At 46.8% G+C, this 17,768-nt stretch overlaps 1 protein-coding gene across 1 annotated transcript in view; it reads left to right on the top strand.

The window, feature by feature from the left end:
• Positions 1-13,685, top strand: part of smad7 (SMAD family member 7) — a 19,799-nt gene extending 6,114 nt beyond the window's left edge. Inside the window, exons 3-4 of the mRNA XM_019882938.1 lie at positions 1,111-1,182; positions 13,054-13,685. Coding sequence (XP_019738497.1) covers positions 1,111-1,182; positions 13,054-13,592 — 611 coding nt within the window. The 3' untranslated portion in view covers positions 13,593-13,685. The remainder of the gene's footprint in view (positions 1-1,110; positions 1,183-13,053) is intronic.
• The last annotated feature ends 4,083 nt before the right edge of the window (positions 13,686-17,768 follow it).

The raw sequence follows: 17,768 nt of genomic DNA, 5'->3' as shown, positions 1-17,768 counted from the left end.
TTCTCCCCGAGCCTGCGTGGGTTTTCTCCGGGTACTCCGGTTTCCTCCCACGTTCTAAAAACATGTACACATCGTAATTGTTGTTCCGGTGACTCCCGTACTCGAAATTCTTTGTGTTGTACTTCAAGTTCTTGTGGACCGACGACCCAAAAAAGCTCCATATTGTCCTTCTCCCCGAGCCTGTGTGGGTTTTCTCCGGGTACTCCGGTTTCCTCCCACATTCCAAAAACATGTACACATTGTAATTGTTGTTCCGGTGACTCCCATACTCGAAATTCTATGTGTTGTACTTCTAGTTCTTGTGGACCGACTACCCAAAAAGCTCCATATTGTCGACCTTGATCCTGTTCCTGTTTTCTACAACGTCCACAGAGTTGCACATTAACGATACCTTGAGCGTATGTAATCTAAAGAAGGCGTAAAATCAGACCCTAGTCGGCTTCCCGATATTTAATTATTTATTCTCTTTATTTATTTATTATTATTAATATTTTTTTTTATTTTTTTTATGACGACTCAAACGAATGGTTCTCATGAACAGGAAGTGGATGTCATCCGTGTCACGGTCGCCGTCCGCCGCAACGCCGGCGCCGGCATTAGTCCATATGAAAGTAACCCTGATGTAAATCGCCACCTTGTTTCAGATCTGGTGGGATATAATCCACACAGTGTTTACCCCTTTTTCGCCTCCCACTCCCTTCCTCAATCCTGCGGTCAGCTGTGAACTGTTGCCCCGGCGACCAGGGCAAGGCCGCTGGCAGCCAATGAAAGTGCGGGCAAGGCCGACTTGGCCAAGAAGGGGCCGTTTGCCTGCGCCGCTCGTTAGCACGACCGCGGTGGTAGCGAGGCCTCGCCAGTAAAACCTCCGTCCCCGAATACCTCATCCTGTGATGCTTTTTGATTGCGGATTCGCCAATCGAGCCGCAAGAATACCGCTTCCTTTGAACTCAGGGCTACCGATTCTCCCGATGTCGTGGATTAATGGGAGATATCGTGGCTCCGGTTTTTTCGTCAACGTCTTCATCGGGCATCAATTTCAGCTTGCTGCTCGGCAGCGGCTTCTTCGCCGTCTCCCCCCTCACTAATTTCGAGTCTGTGTCTCTGCTCCAGATTCCCCGGACTCAGGACCATCATCCAGTGAGACCAGGGGAACAACCTACTCGGCCCCTGTGGGGCTTTCAGGTAAATATCTTCATTGCGTCCTCCATAATTGTTCCGCAATTGTAAGACAAGGAGAAGACGATGGAGGGCGGTGTTTGGAACGGTCTCTGTCTTCTTTTCATGTGCAAATCCAAAGTTCTCTTTTTTCCAGGCCCTAGTTTGGGGCTTCCTCGGCTTTCCTTTCCCATAATCCTCTTTGGCCGCCTTCCCAAACCGGCGCCGCGTCCGCGGGCAGAGTTGTTCTCTCTGGGCCTTCAGATGGTTCTCATTACAGGGCCCTTTTAAAGCCTGTTTTATGTCAGTTGGTGTTTGCTGCCCATATTCCAGCCGCACCCCCCCCCCCCACACACACACACACACTTACTCCACAGAGCCACCACCGCCCTCAACCCGCCTTTGTTTGGTGGCGACGGAGACCCAGAATCGGTCTCATTCTGGACATTAAAGTCGTCCTTGCGCGTGTTAGCTTGACAGATTTTACTTTAAACTGTGAAATCCGAGAACCGAGGTACTAGGGAGGAGGGGTGAGGGCACCCGCAACCCCCCACACTACTTATTGCCGCCGCTCGTTCTTGAACGGGGTGTGCCCTCCTCCCCTGGTTTCCTTCCTGGCAGCAACCGGCTCTGTGAATGGGCCTCCTCAGCAAAGATGGCAGAAAAGCGGTGCCCTCATGGTTTTCCCTGGCAACCCGCTGTACCCCCCCCCCCTCCTCCAGTTCCTCTCACCTCCCCTGCGCCCTCCCTCTGGGGCCCTGACAAAAGAAACATGGCTCTCCCAGAAGGCCTGCTGCTGACCTTCCAGTTCCCTCAATCGCCCCTTTTTTTATGTTCCCCTCCAGACAGAGGAAGAGGGGAGGCGGGGCAGCAAGGGAAGTTTTTTTTTTTCTTTCAGAGGGTGTCTGGGGGTGCATATGAGTCGAATATTCATTAATTGTGGTGCACGACCCACAAACTTGAGGAAAAGAGCGATGCGGGCGACAAGGAGTTAAACAAGCTGCCGCCACAGTGACAAGCGCAAATGCAAAGTGGGCTGCCTGCCAGGCTAGTGGCTCTGTAGTGGCCTCTCGCCGCCTCGCGTCATCCGCTTGGAACACGGCACAGAACAGGGAGGGACAGTTGGGGAAGTGAAAGAGGGGGGGAGCACTTGATTGAGCGGGTTTCAGTTGACCACAAAAACTGATGAGAGGGATCACCGAGTGTTTTGTGAATGGAGAGAGGCAGGGACTTCAGTACCTCCGCCAAGGAGGTTTTTACTGCAGTTTGTTGCACAAAAACGATTTGCTTCGAGGACTTATTGTCTTCCAGATGCATATAATAGTCTCCGGATGGTTTTGTTTCGATGACTAGAAATATGTTAGCATTAGCATTCTCCACATGAATTCTCCACAAAACCTTTGTTTGCTGGTTTGTGTATATTGCTAGCTTCATTAGCATAGTATTTTCCCAACATTAATCCTCTCCGAAATGTTTTTTTAGTTTGCAGAACTGCGCAAAAATCAACCTAGACAATAGACATGTAGCGTGAGGGCTTAGAATCCACTTTTTTTAGTACAGCTACATAGATAATATTACTGTTTCAGAATTGTTTCCATCTCTAGCATGGTTAGCATAGCATTTTCAGACATTAACTCTACCTGGGAAAATTGTTAGTTTGCTGAATTTTGCTACTAACAACAAATTATTACGATAGGTTGGGGGATCGTAGTAAATTCTTAGAAATGATCAGTTTTGTTATTTATAGCTGTGTTTAGCTTTGTTAGCATAGCATTTTCCCAGTTGTTTGTTTAGTGAATTATGCATCATAGCATTTTCCAAGACAACAAAACGGTTGCTTCAGGGGAACCACCACAGGATTTATATGTTAGTACCAAGGTTGTTTTTGTTTGTTCACCTTTGGTAGCTTTATGAGCATAGCATTTCACCTAATTTCTCAGTGCATAACACACCAATCCCAATGACACAAGTGGGGCCGCCGGAAAATCAACGTCTGCGTCTAATCTGATCCAAATTAGGATTGTCTGGCCTTCCTTGGCAGAGGTCCGTGCTGGATTTAGCATCCGCGCCGGCTTTTTCTCCACTCCCCCACGTGGGTTCCTGTGCACAGAGCCCGCGCCCACGTCTGCTTCTGTTTTTAACGAGAATTGATGAGAGGGCTGTTGAAATTCTGGCAATGGGCCCGAATGCCCGGCGTGACGCAGGCGTGGGCCGCCCCATATGCGTGTGTATGTATGTGCGTTGAGGTGCGCTGTCTGAAATATTCGTCTTTGGGGAAGAGAGTCTTCAACTGGACATTTTGGGTTTGTTTTTTTGCGCTCCTGGATTCAGGCAATGTTTTTATTTGGACCCTGTTAACTTCTTATCGGTGTGCCAGTGGCATGCCTGCTGGTGCCACCCGGGACCGACTGGGATCCAGTCAGGCTGCGATGTCTCACACACACACACACACACACACACACACACACACACACACACACACACACACACATGCACAAGGATAAAATGACCATGGTGCAACACCTTGGCATGCTGCCCACTGTCACACAGGCGCTTCCTCCCGAAGCTTTTTTAAATTTAGCTACATGTTATTTATTTATTTTTTACATTTTTTTTTTTGTCACCTCACCCTGCAAGCTCCTCTGCGGGAAATATGATAATTGCTTTTTTTTTTTGTTTAGTTTACTGTGTTTTTTTTAGCTTCTTTTTACACTTCACATATTTTTGCCCAAATACTTTTGTCCATAATAAACATGTGATGTCACATTATTTTTCTCATCCATTTTTTTTTTTTTGTTATGTAGGTTAAGTTCCTCTTGGAGTTGCTTTTTGTCCCGATAGTTTTGTCCAGTGTCACTGTACCCGTTGCCACATATAGAATGACGCCGGCACTTTTTAAAAATTCCATCCTGCTTTCCACATCCCCGTCACAACGTCAATTAGTCTCGGGCTCAATCCGCTGGAGGTGTGAGCTCCATCATCGTCTCCAGCGAGGAGGATTAAATTTAGTCCAGGCTCATTAAATCAAACCCGCTGTCATGACGACTGCCCTATTTTTTTTATATAGTCATTAATGACTGGAAGTAAAGTGTCACCCTCATAACCCAGTCATTTTTTTTTTTTTTTTTTAATCCGGAAACTTACTTCCAACTCGACTGGAGAACAGAGCGCCCTCAGTGTTCCTCCGAGTTCCAGCTCCTGCGCTCTCGGCATTCCCGCCTTGTTTGGGTTAGCGGCGAGAGGAAAGGGCTGCGCAGGATATGACCTCATGTCTTTGAGCCGGCGGGGAAAAGGACTCGCATAAAATAAAAACACACGCACACACACACACACACAAGAGAAGCCGAAAGAAAGAACAACGGAATCTTTTTGTCAGCGTGACTCGCCAGAGCTCAGTTCAGCGAGCACCGGACGATTAAGTTTCCGGTTTTTACTTATTCTTTCGTTTTTTAACCCTCCATTACTTATTTTATAAGAATCAGTGGAAGTCAGGAAGTTCTTTGTGGTCGGTCATAAAACTTCAGCATTAGCATACAAGTGGTCGCAGTTACTGCAAGTAGGCAGCACACAAAAAAAGTGTCAAATGTGGTGTTCCAATGCTTTTGTCCAGCATCTGACACTTTAGCTATATACAATTAGCTAACATTGATACGTCACCTTGTGTTGACCATGGTACAACTTGCACTTTAGTTTCTGTGAAATGATCCCTAACGGATAACGGAATGCTGTAATAACATTAGTCCAGATGGAAAAATAACCCTTGCGAAGCTTCGAGGCATTGGACATTTTGCCGTGACCTTTTTATGTAATCCGATGAATCGTTGGAGCCCAACTTACTTTTACACTTGCATGACCCGTGTAGTTGTTTGACCCTGGAGCAGATCATTTCTGTTTCCATAATTTCCGATGGGCAAGTATTGACGTCTGAATGTGAGTGAATGGAAGTCAGTAGTCCACCTCCCCAGGAAGTCAGTAGTCCCCCCCCCCCCCCCCCACCCATCCCCCCAGTCCCCATGCAATCCCGATGCCCCGTGTTCCCTTCAAGGAGGCAAGATGGCGTCTTTTGGGCGGAGGCCTTCCACACCTCCTCTGTAATTTTCAGCGGCGTGCGCGAGCGAGCGGAGATGCCGGCCGGGGGCCCTCGCTCCCGAGTCGGGCCGTGGCCGGCGTCTCTCATTACTCCCCCACTTCCTCTCTTTGCGAGGCCGCCAAAGCCGCCTCTTGGCAAGGGGCGACTCCATTTTGGTTTTTGGCCGTCCTCTGTTTTCTCCACCCTGTGTCATTACACCGCGCAAATCGAAAAAACAGTGAGGTTAGGAGGAGGAGGAAGGGGAACGGAATGTGGGCCCGGAGCCGCTTGGGTTGACTCAGTCTTCTCCCATTTTGGGGTGTTTATGGTTACCTTTAAAGAGAGGAGAGGGGAGCATTTTTGGAGGTGAGCCCAGAACAAGTTGGACATTGTTACCTTGGAAGCGCATTCTGACACGACGGAGGCATGGAAGCGGAAATATGTTCATGCGTATGTTTGATTCCTGTGAGGCGCTCCCTCTCAGCCCAGCATCCCGTTCGTTCATTTGTGTATATAGCCCACTGTACCGGGCTTTTTTTTTTTTTTCTCAACAGCCACGAGAAACCGGATTGTAATGACAACAGTGTAACATTGCATAATCACGCATGCACAAAAGGTGTAGCAGTGTTTATTAAAAACACAACAAAAGGCCAGACTCGCTCTGCTGGTTGTCCTTTTTCCCACGCCGCCCGAACGCCACAGGGAGAAAAAAAAAAACGATGGAGGTACATGTCAAAATTATTTTGTACTGACTTTATTGAAGAAACATTTCAGCATTTTGAAGAAAGTGACTTTTGAGGGCTTGATCTCCTAACAATAATGCTTTTTTTGGGGGGGTGGTCTTTTTTTTCACTTTAGTGAGTACAATATGACTTCATTCTTAACTGTTTCTTGTCAAATTACATTTTCTGCACACCATAACTTTTTGTAAACAAACATGACTAACTTTTGGATTTTTTTTTCTTGTAATATCAAGACTTTTGTGAACAAAGTATGACTTTTTAACTTTTTGTTGTCATATTTCTTTTTGTAATGTAACTTAAAATATAACTTTTAATGAAAAAAAAAATACAATCTCTAAACTTGAAGTACTACAACATTGTGACTTTTCTCTTCAGATTATTTTGCTCGAAAAATATGACTTATGCCCTTTTCTTATATTGTCATGACTTTTTGACTTTTGACTTTTTTCTTCTGATGTCAAATTTTTTCCTGTGTCTGCATTCTGACTTATTTTATCATTCATTTGTCCTACCCGCTGGATTCATGTTCGCATCTGTATCACAAATTGTACATTATAATGCATAGCATAAAGGATCACACACACACACACACACACACGCACACACACACACACACACACACACACACACACACACACACACACACACACACACACACACACACACCACACTCTGCCTAAAGCGTCTCTGCGGGTTGTCTGCATTTTTTCCCCCCACCACGGCGCCTGAACTCTATAGCGAAAGAAGTGGGCGTGTCCTCTTGTCCACTTGTGTGAGTCAGCGTGGTATATAATCTTCTCGGGAGTCCGTGATGACATCATCAGGACTTGCCTGGCACCCCACGCTCTGCGATGTGGTGTTTATTTGTGCTGTCAGCCTAGGAAATCTGGGCATCGGGGATGGTGATGGTGATGATGATGATGATGACTTTGTGTGTGTGTGTGTGTGTGTGTGTGTGTGTGTGTGTGTGTGTGTGTGTGTGTGTGTGCGTGTGTGTGTGTGTGGTCAGCGTGAGATGAAGTGTTGCAATAATAATAAGTCAGTCAGCATGAGGAGGAAGGAGGCGTTCCATGGGAACAGAATGTTCTTCTGAGGATGATGATAATGTTTCTTCTTCATGTCTTGTGGCGGTCCAGACGTGGAGATCATGTGATTATGGCAGCCAAACATTCCACTCCTTATCTCCCACCCCGGATGCTTCTGGGAAGAAATAGCATGTCTGCGAGTCATTGTCCAAGATGTGCAGATAACAAAAGTGGGCCACTCCCATGCCAGGCTTTTCCTGCCATCAGGGCTCTCTCTGCTTCTTTTCTCTGTTGGGTTAGCTCAAATGCACTTTTTTTTTGGTTTACTCATGGTTACTAAGACTCAACATCCCCCTGTTATGGGAACCAGTGGTTGGAAATTGTCTACTTAGATGGACTGAACGTTCTGAACGACTGTTTCCGTGCTCACACAATAGTTTTTTTTTTTTTTAATGAGCATTCACATAACATTCTGCTTTTATTTGATGTGGTATATGTTTTTTCCGTGGCAAAACCAGCTTTATTGTCTGTTACTTCATATTATGAACAACATATTTCTTGTAATATTATGACTCGTCCCACTTTGTCTTTTTCATATTTGTTCATAGTAAGTTCTGTTGAAAATGATGCAGTCGCAGGTTGCGGCAGCTTTTCAAACACAAGGGGGATGTGAACATAACTTTGGGGTACTCCACTGCAGAGAAAAAGCATTGACTGTCCCACTTTTCTGCCAAAAGCCTGAAAATGTATCATCAAACACAATTATTAGTTGCGTATCGATTTGTTTCACATGCCACCGCCGTTCCCGTGGGGACCAGCGGTTTACATTTGTGCGTGTGCGTACGTGTGTGAGAGCGACGAGTGAGACGTCTGCCTTGGAACAAAACAAAAGGAATGCCTCCGCAGCGTGACCCTTGAACTTTTGGAATAGTCCCCGTCACCACCACCCCCCGACCCCCCCCGCGCCCCACCGCCTCCACCCTGTTAGCTCAGGAGAGGGTGTTGACTTAGAAAATAAGGCGCCGCCGCCAAGAGTCCATTTCCTTCACGTCTTCCCCATTCCTGCTTTCAGCTGCTATTTGTGTTCGTGCTCGCCGTGCGTGCGTGAGTACGTGTGTGTCTGCGCGGAGACAGACTTAGGTAATGATTAACCTTTTTAGACGGCGAGGACACAGTCAGCCAACAACCAACATCCAGCTCCTACCCTCTTTTGTACAGTTGTCTCGGCTAGCTTAGCATCAATGCTAGTAAAGCTCCCCGGTCCACAACCTTGTCTTCCAAACAACAGATTATTAATGAACACGTGTGTTTGTATCATAGACCATACGGTTGTTGTCCGCTTTAAATTACGATACGATACCAATGTGCGCTTAAACGGCTCGCCTATGCCCTCTCGCCGGCTGCCATTTTGTTTAAAGAGCACAAAATGCTCAGTTGTCGTCTGTATCATAATGATGCGTGACGCTCGCGCAATCTGCTGCTTTAGCAGCGCGCGAACACCGTTTGCAGCCTTCGCGTCCCCGTCCAAGTTTTTTTTTTTTTTTAATGTTAGCAGATGGCGCTGGTTTGAAGAAAATTCATATGTATAAATACATCTCGTCTCTATTATTGCAATTTTTAGTGTTCTTGGGAGTTTTGATGATTGTCATAAGGTGTGGGTGAAAAAAACGACACTACACGGGGGCTATGGGGAGGCTATAGCCCCATCAGAGATCCGAATAGCCCCAGTTAAGCCTCTCCAACATTTTATTTGATGTTCGATTTCAACCATGAGGCGTCCTAACATCACAACTTTTTCCTGAACAAAATGAAACTTGGTGTGAAGTTACATAACTCCACCCCATTGTTGCAGTATTTGCTTTTTCTGGGGAAAAAAAACCCCAACTCTGACTTTGTCCTTTTTGTGACTTTGTTCATGCAACTTTGACACTTGTGATATAACTGCTTTTCCTGGACAAAATACAACTATTGTACTCTTACTTTACTTAGTATTACTTTATGGCCCATTCATCATTGCAACTTTGTTTATTTTTTTTCACAAAATGTGACTTTTTTGACTTGACCTCTTTTGAGTTGTTACATAACTTTTTTTTTTTGTGACTATAAGGCTATTCTTGTAACTTTGGAACTGTTTTGTCATGACTACTTTTTGTGAAATTTTTTATCTGTTCTTGTAACTGACATTTTTTTGGGGACTTTGATAAATGACCTTTCTAGTCATTTATTGAGGATTTCCCCCGCATTACTCATGTTTGGGAACAAAATATGACATTATTCTTCAACGTCACATTTTTCTTGTTCTATTACTACTTTCATCGTCATGTCGTGAGTTGCACTGTATTTCCATCTCATTCTTGTAAACCGTGCCTGTGGTGGGCAGGTCTGCCTAGCAACAAGTGACCAGTCAAAACAAATACTGCCGGTTGACCATGATTTGTAGACGTTCTATTACAAATTACGTCAACATTTGTTTTAGGGCCTCAGATGCGACGTAAAGTAACCACAACGTTCCTGTCAACTCCGCCACATTTCCCGCATCTTCCAGGGTCAATTATTTTGCCCACCACTCCCCTTATGTCCGAGGCTCCAGGCCAGAATGACGCAAGCGGCCGATGGGCGCAAAAAAAAACAAAACAAAAAAAAAGACAGATGGCCTCGAGACTGCCGGCTAGCCAGATTATCCTCAGCGAGAAGAAGCGCCGAGAGCAGGTGGAGCGTCCGACAGACAGACAGACAGACGGACTAATGCCTTTGCAGGCAGACATCCAGACAGATGTACGTACAGAAGAAGTGTCTCGCCTGGCCCGCCAAGGACGGAGGCGCAGGCAGACAGCACCTTTGGTGGGCGCCGTAAATAGCGTCAGACTGTAAGGCGAGGAGAGGGGGCTGTCCAAAATCCGGCACCTAGATGCGCACTCCCCCCCCCCGTGTGTGTGTGTGTGTGTGTGTGTGTGTTGAGTATGAAGTCGTAGCCCTTGTGCTGTCAGGACAAGCTGTGAACAAGCTCCTGACATGGCCAACAAGCGCCTGTATCGCTTTCACCCAGCTAATAAATGCCTCTGAGGCTCCGGGTACCTGTGCCCCCCCCCTCCCCCCCACCCACTTTCTCTTGCCAAAAAATGTTGTTTGCCCTGCAACTATGGTCACGTTACAGTACCGATACTTGTGAGCAACATATCTTTTCTTCAATGGTCTTCTTCTGACTTTTTCTTGCCATCTTTCTACGATTTGCACTCCAAAATCTTTCATGTTCTTACTATTCTTTTTTGACAATGACTTTACTACTTTTGTATTAGTACTTTCGTTGTAAATACAAAATGTAGCCTGCTAAAAATTCCATTTTGCTTACAGTGTACCCGCACCCCACTACTGTGGCCCAAAATGTCTGTGCGGTCTCCCGGTTTTGTTCATTTTATCTTATTTTGCCAGTTGACGTGTTTATCCGCCCCCATGTTCTTATCTTCAATCTTTCTGGCATTTAATGCGTCTTCCTGCTTGGGGTCCAGCGGGCCCGGCCGGTGTCGTCATGAAGAGCGGGGTGTTTTCTGACATGCTCAGACAGGCAGCCCGGCTCTAATGACCTCTGACGCCAGGCCCCGTCTCTCTCAGCAATAACAAACAGATACTCTCCAGGTCTATGCCCCCCCACTCCCCACCCCTTCCCCCAGCTCCCACCCCCATCCACTCATTGCAGGTGACTGCCACCACCAGGCTGTCAGCGGGGTCAGAGACGTTTTCCGTCTCTTATCTGGAAGATAAATGCCTTTTTTTTCCCCCCTCTTGCGTTTAGTCTAAGGTAGATAGTCAGGTACTTAGGCGGCCCACCCTCCCCTGCGCCCCCACCAGGATGGATTTACGATAAACTACCCCTGAGGCCCGGCTCTGACCGACTTCAAAGAACACAGCTCTGCTTGTTTCATGGAAGGCTTTAAGTCACCACCTACCACCCTGCCCCCACCACCTCTTGCCTAAAAGCCCCCCCCCCACCACCTCTCTCTGATTCCGTCCGCCAGTGTTGTCTAATGAAGGCTAATGACAGGCCGCGGCGAGGCTCACTCGGACCGCCACATATCCTGCCGCATTAGCGTCGCAGTTTGTCTGCGGCGAGACCTTCCAAATTACTGCTTACATGAGGGGGCTAGTGAGAGATGAAACGGAAGAAAAGGGGGCGGGGGGAGTGCGGTGGGGCTCAGAGATGGGGCGAGGGGCTCCTTTTGCTCTCGGAAGTAAACACACGTCCAATAGAGGACGCCGCAATTAGTCAAGGACGCAAAAGTTGGCAGTCCAACTATGTGCTCCCCACTCAGACCCCCCCCCCCGCCTTCCCCTCACCCTGAGCTTCCTAGTGTTTCACTGGCTCCCACCTTTTGAGGGGTGGGGGGGGGTGGCGGCTTGTGAGTCGCTGGAAGCCACATTGCTGCGGAATAGAGATATGAGGAGGGAGGGGGGCTGGAAATTGGATTGCCGCCAATGCTGTGCTTCTTTTTTACGCTCAGAGAAACTTTAGACCGACGAGGCCTCGTCGCTCGTCTCCACCATTCCTTGCTTGCACCCTACGTGTGTGTGCTCTCCCAACCGAGGAGGCTGGAGGAGGGTTTATGTTTATGGAAGCGTCGGTCGCTCAACTCACCCCCCCACCCCACCCTCTTCCGTGCCCCTCTTTTGCCGAACGATTTCCTGCAGCACGCGGCGGGATGATTGCGGTGACGTCAGCACATTGTTGGCCCGCGCCGCTAACGAAAACACGGCGAGCCAGACAGAAGATAAGCGCTTTTAATGCCTCGACAAATAATGTCGTGCGTGTGGACACTTGCCCACCAAGCGTCTCCCGGTTGCCGCTTCGGCCTCCAGGAATTCCAACGTGGCTGCTTGCCGCGTGGCAGAAAGTAGGGCGGAGAGCGCCGTTATGCGGTATCATCAAGGAATTTGGTGGACTTTTGTTTTCTTTTAAAGACATGCGGTCATCCTCTGGTTTTCCCGGCCTCAAGGCAGCATACAACTTAGATACTTTTTTAAGCCAGTTTTAAGCAAATAAAGAAGAGTTGAGGTGAGGTGAGTTTCTGTTCTCGCAAGAACAGACTTTTGTCTACAATGCTTGAAAACAAAATGTCCAAAATGACAAAGCTAGTATTCCTCAGCTACGTTCATTCAAGTAGGCAAACAGAAGCTCATCTTCGTGGAGAACATTGTTTGGCGATTTTCAACATCTCATAGCGATGTGGTTTGCTTTTGTAATTAAGTCTCAAATGCCTCTGGATGGTGGTTGCATTGTGTTAATTTCATCATGAGCAAACTGCCTGGGGCGATGCGTTCAAGGGGTGTCTGAAATCGGAGTGCTTTTGCTACAGAGGTCAGGTCATTGTTGTGGTAGCGAGAGATCAGCTAACAATATAGCTGGAGAACAGCTAATGACATGGGGATGCACCAACTCTAATTTCTGTGGGGTTGCCTTTCTGGTCTGGGGTTTTAGTGCTTTGCTCAAGGGCACTCGCTCCAGCAAGCAATCCCAATCTCTGTCGGGTTGGCTCTCTGGTCTGAAGAAACAAGTCATGACAAATCAAGCTTCTGCTTCTTCGAGTGATCATCGTGTCGTGCTGTTGCTATCGCTAAGAAGAGTATGTTATTTTTGGGGGGCGGGGGGTCATCTGAAATCAACAGCGGGGTTAGAGCTAGTGCTGCTGGCAACTAGATAAATGAGAGTCGTCTTACATTGTTAGAGTAAACGCTGACCTCTGGTTCAATTTCAGCGACTGGCAGTGAGGCTTGGTAGTTGCTGTGCAACCCGTTTTGTAAATGCACACTGCACCGCACTGGCATAGCCGCCAGAGAATTGTGGTTTTAGTTGCTGCAGGAGTTGTGCAGCCACCCCCGCAGTCATCTGACGTTCAGTAAATTGCACAAGACTCCTTTCTCCACCCGCGATCCGTTGTTCCATCCGTCCAAAAACCAAGACCAACCAAAGTAGACTTTACAGAGTGAGCTTCAATGATTCATGACGTGCAAGTTATTGTAATTCCGGTTGAAGTTTCAAGCCCTTTCTTCCTTCTGTTCCCCTTTCTAGATTCCCTGGCCATGCCGGAGTCAGGGGAGCGGTCCCATTGGTGTGTTGTGGCCTACTGGGAAGAGAAGACCCGCGTGGGGCGCCTCTACTCGGTCCAGGAGTCCTCTCTGGACATCTTCTATGATCTACCTCAGGGCAACGGCTTCTGCCTGGGCCAGCTCTGCTCGGACAACAAGTCGCAGCTGGTGCAGATGGTGCGCGCCAAGATCGGCTACGGCATCCAGCTGACCCGCGAGCCCGATGGCGTGTGGGTGTACAACCGAAGCTGCTACCCCATTTTCATCAAGTCGGCCACACTGGACAACCCGGACTCGCGCACATTGCTGGTGCACAAGGTGTTCCCCGGGTTCTCCATCAAGGCGTTCGACTACGACAAGGCCAGCAGTCTACGGAGGCCCAACGACCACGAGTTTACGCAGCAACCGCGCACGGGCTTCACGGTGCAGATCAGCTTTGTGAAAGGTTGGGGACAGTGCTACACGCGACAGTTCATCAGCAGCTGCCCCTGCTGGCTGGAGGTCATCTTCAACACCCGATAGCGGTGGCCTCCCCTGCCCCTTTCCTCCTCAGACATTATCCCCCCCTCCAACCCTCATCGTCCTTTTTTGTTCCAGAGGTTCAAAACAAAGTTATAGCAGAAGAAACACATGACCTTCTTCACAAAAAGTGACTCAAAGACTTAACGAAAAATAAAGAGGCGAGAAATGTATTTTATGTTTCATATATATATATATATTTTTTTTAATATGAAGACGTTTTATATGCATCATTATTTATGTATTGTGCAATGTGTTGATGAGAAAAAAGAAAATAAGATGCACTTTGCTTAATATAAATGCAAAACAAAGAAATGCCAAAATAAAAAAAAATATATATATATATATATATATATATATACAAATGTCTCCTGCTTCATGTTGGTTTGTGTGTGTGAATGATCAATCGAAATTTATATCGTGATTTCGATAAAGAAAGGCGATGAACGCGCAGAACGACTCGTGCAGTTACAAGTTCCCGACATTGTGAAAGGCTCCTGAATGCACCACGTTGCATGCACAGCAAACGTGGAGTGGCTGAGATTCTGCCAGCAGTGAGCGTGGTTTCAGGTGATTAGTAACACCCGAGTTGGAGTCGCAGTAGAATTGATTGCACAACTAAACCCGCTGCCAAAAATAATTTCACACATTGCACGTTTAAATACCAAACATGCTTCGTGAAACACAAAAGTCAACGGAGGATCCCATTCAAATGCTAACGACTGTTAGCATCCTAAAAATAAGTTCACGACAACTCTGTGGAAACACAAACACAGGTAAGATAAGACGACTCAAAGGCACAAATTCTTCCCAATCTGTGAAAAGCGAGTAATGTTGATAGCGTTAAATGTCAATTTCGGTTCTGTGTGTACTGCATCCATGCACGGTACTACATTGCTCGGACGAGGTATTTGTTTTTCTTTTTTCCAGTTTAATTGTAGCATGTTCAAATACAATCGGCAACATCATAAGTTAGCCCAGTAAGTCCCAAGACTTGTGACAATAACATAAGATGGAAATAAACATGACAAAGGGGTAAGGGTAATGCTCATTCAAAAGGCATCAAGTATGTATGTAGCAGAATGAAAATGCAAGAAGCTTGAATTTCTCATGCTATTTGCAATGCCGTTTTGTTTGCACTTTGCACAAGAGTTTTCAAGAATAATGTTTAACGTGCAGGGATGAATGGACATGAGGCTCCTTTTTAAAAAAAAAAAAAAAGGGTCTCTTTCCTTGGGTTATTTTAGTACGGGTGTCCTTGATGAGTGATGACATCACAGGCAGGAAGCAGTGATGCACATGAGGAAGCCACGAAGTCAACAGAGGTCTTCCTCCTTGTCACCGAATGAACACATGGAATCGAACAAAGAATTTGTGGGTGACACGCCTGTGGAAATGAGCAATATGCCGGATTGTGACCCACACGAGACAAACTATAAGTGTGTGTGTGTGTATGCGCGCACACGCCAGTCTGGGCCTCGACCTGTCAGATGGGTGTCTGTGAAGCGGATTACGACTGTAAGCCTGCTTTACCCACTTCCACTGTCTCAAAGACCTACATTTGCGAGGCCTACTTTACTCGACGCACAACAACACCGCGCGCAACGTTGCATTCGTGAAAGTGCAAACATTTAAGGCAAAGGGCGACAACGTCACAACGACTGGGAATAACAAACGCCCCCGCAGCCTGTCAGAATATCAAGACAGTCAGTTGGCATGAATATTCACCAGTCCGATCGAACAGCCCGAGGGTTGGAAAGTGAGGCGGTCCCATGACAAGACCTCATTCCTTGAAGTCACCAACCTCATAATGGACGACATGCCCTCGCGGCGCTAATCCTTAACCTCGCTAATACAGTAGCGTACAACCAAACCGGCTCCAAGTTTGTGCGTCTCTGTGTGTGTGTGTGTGTGTGTGTGTGCGTGTGTGTGTGCGTGCGTGTGCGTTGGCATGCCGATGACTGCCCTCGGAAAGGATCACCCTATGACCCCGCCCTGCAATGAAGCCATGAAAAGTGTTTTTTTTTTTTTTGCAGCCTTGCAGCTCACCACATCCCATTACAGCGCGAAGGAGCAACAGGCTACTCCATTACATTTACTTAAGTAAATGCTTGTGCGTGGTAGCCTGCTGAATATCGTTGTCGAAGCTGCAAAGTTTGTTTCGAATCACAGTATAGTCAGTCACACGCTCCGCAGTGTGAAGAACGTAGCCGTGGCGACACGAAACTCATGATATTGCATGTTATTTAGTCATTTTAAACTCTTAATATATATATATATTTGTCGAGATATTTTTCTAACAAAAAAAGTAAATACAGCATATGTTAATTTGTTTATATTACAACTTTTTTTTTTTTTTTTTTTTTTTTAAGAGGAGACTTTATTGCGCTGGGGTTATGTGGTGTTAATGGGGGAGATTCCTTTGGTGCGTTTGTGCGTGCGTGCGTGCGCGCGCGCACATGCGACTTCCAGGCCGATCTAAACATCCTCTCGATTGTTTGAATGTGGAATGTGAGCCATTCCTTAAAAGTAGATTTTTTTTGTTTTGTTTGGTTTTGTTTGAGGTGCACATGCTATTTATAGATCAAGCTCTCTCTCTCTAGCCGCCGCTTTGCATGGGCCTGCTGTGTGTCATACGTGTAGACACAGAATGTGTTTACGTGCGTGCGTGTGTTTGTGTGTGTCTATGAATTCCTGCGCACGTGCCTACTTGCATGAATGCATGCTCGGACTTCTGTGCCAATAGACTCAAATGGAAGAAGGGGATATCGGGGGTGGGGGGGGGGTAGAATGAAAAGTTTTCATATTAGAAGATTCACATTTGTGTCTGATAGAAATGCAACTTGATTTTCATCATGCACCTTTTGCATCATCGTCATTTTTTTTCTCGGATTTTGATTACGATTTCATCTCGTCATGTTATGTCGTGATACGTCAAAACAAATTTTAGATGGATATTGCGTCATAAAATGTTCTTGGGGGGGGGAAATGACTATCAGTCTTTTTTTTTCATAAAAAGAAATGTGATTTTAATCCCATCACAAAAGCAACACTTCTTTATCAGATTCCGACTTTGAAATGAGATTGAGTTTCAATCAAATGGATCCATGTTTTATTCACAATGAAAGCTGTTCTGTGAGTGGATTGGAAAAAAAAAAATCACCACAAAGTGTTCCTTCAATGATTTTACGGGCTTAAAGTTCAGTCGGAGGCTTTCGACCCCCCTGGGTCGTTTTGATGCACAGACGACTTCTATCATAATTCCGATGATATATTCCATGGTCGTTGGCGTCAAGTCGCATTACCATCACCGCCTTTCCTGCGTACATTCCTATAGGTTGCATGCGTGTACGGCATTATGAGGTGGATAATTCACGGGAAATGTCAGTGAACACGGCCTACGAAATGATTGATAGCTGCAATATCGCCAGCAGACAGCCGACAATATCCTTTTTCGATAACACCGTGCGAGGCGAAGACATTTCCCTCGACGTCCCCTCGCTGACTGACAGCCGACTTCAATAATGCGGCGATGTCATCGAAAAGACGATTGGTCGCCCAGCTCGCTAGTGAGGGTGAGGCGAATGCTCAGCCCTCACAGTTTTGCGCGAGGTGACTGACGTGTACGTGCGGATGACACCAGTTTACCGGTCGCGCCACAACGCCAACAACAAACCCAACCGCTGGACAAATGTTCACGGGACTGTTATGCCAGCCCGCCGTTGGCATGCTGAAAACAAGGAAGCGGACAGATTGTTGACTTTTTTCATTTTTTCCCCCTGCGTTGTCCTATGAAAAGATATTTAAAAAAATATAGACATGTCACGAGGTGAGCGGTGGAATCACTTTTGAAAAATATTTACTGTTTACTCCGAGTACACAAATATTCCCGTTCTTCCGACATCGTGTTTTTCGTATGGGCAATTTTGAGGGGAACTTTTAAGAGTGAGGGCGTCCAACTTTTGCCAAATAAAAGTCGGGCGACCGTTTCGCCGTCTGGATTTGGGCGCGCGGCGGTGCTGCTTTCCGTCGCGCTGACTTGGCTGGATGTGTGTGCAGATTGCAGTAAACGGGGAGCCGAGGAATGCGAGCGCCGGGCTAATCATGGCGGGCCTTCGAGGAGTAACCAGATAGCAGCTGGCAGACTTCAGAGGAGTGGGAAAAGCCTCCACGCAGACG

Source organism: Hippocampus comes, unplaced genomic scaffold (assembly GCF_001891065.2).
Source record: "Hippocampus comes isolate QL1 unplaced genomic scaffold, H_comes_QL1_v1.1 scaffold30, whole genome shotgun sequence".
Classification (NCBI taxonomy): Eukaryota; Metazoa; Chordata; class Actinopteri; order Syngnathiformes; family Syngnathidae; genus Hippocampus; species Hippocampus comes.
Note: the sequence above shows the minus strand (reverse complement) of the source record. Positions and strands in the feature narration are given on the sequence as shown.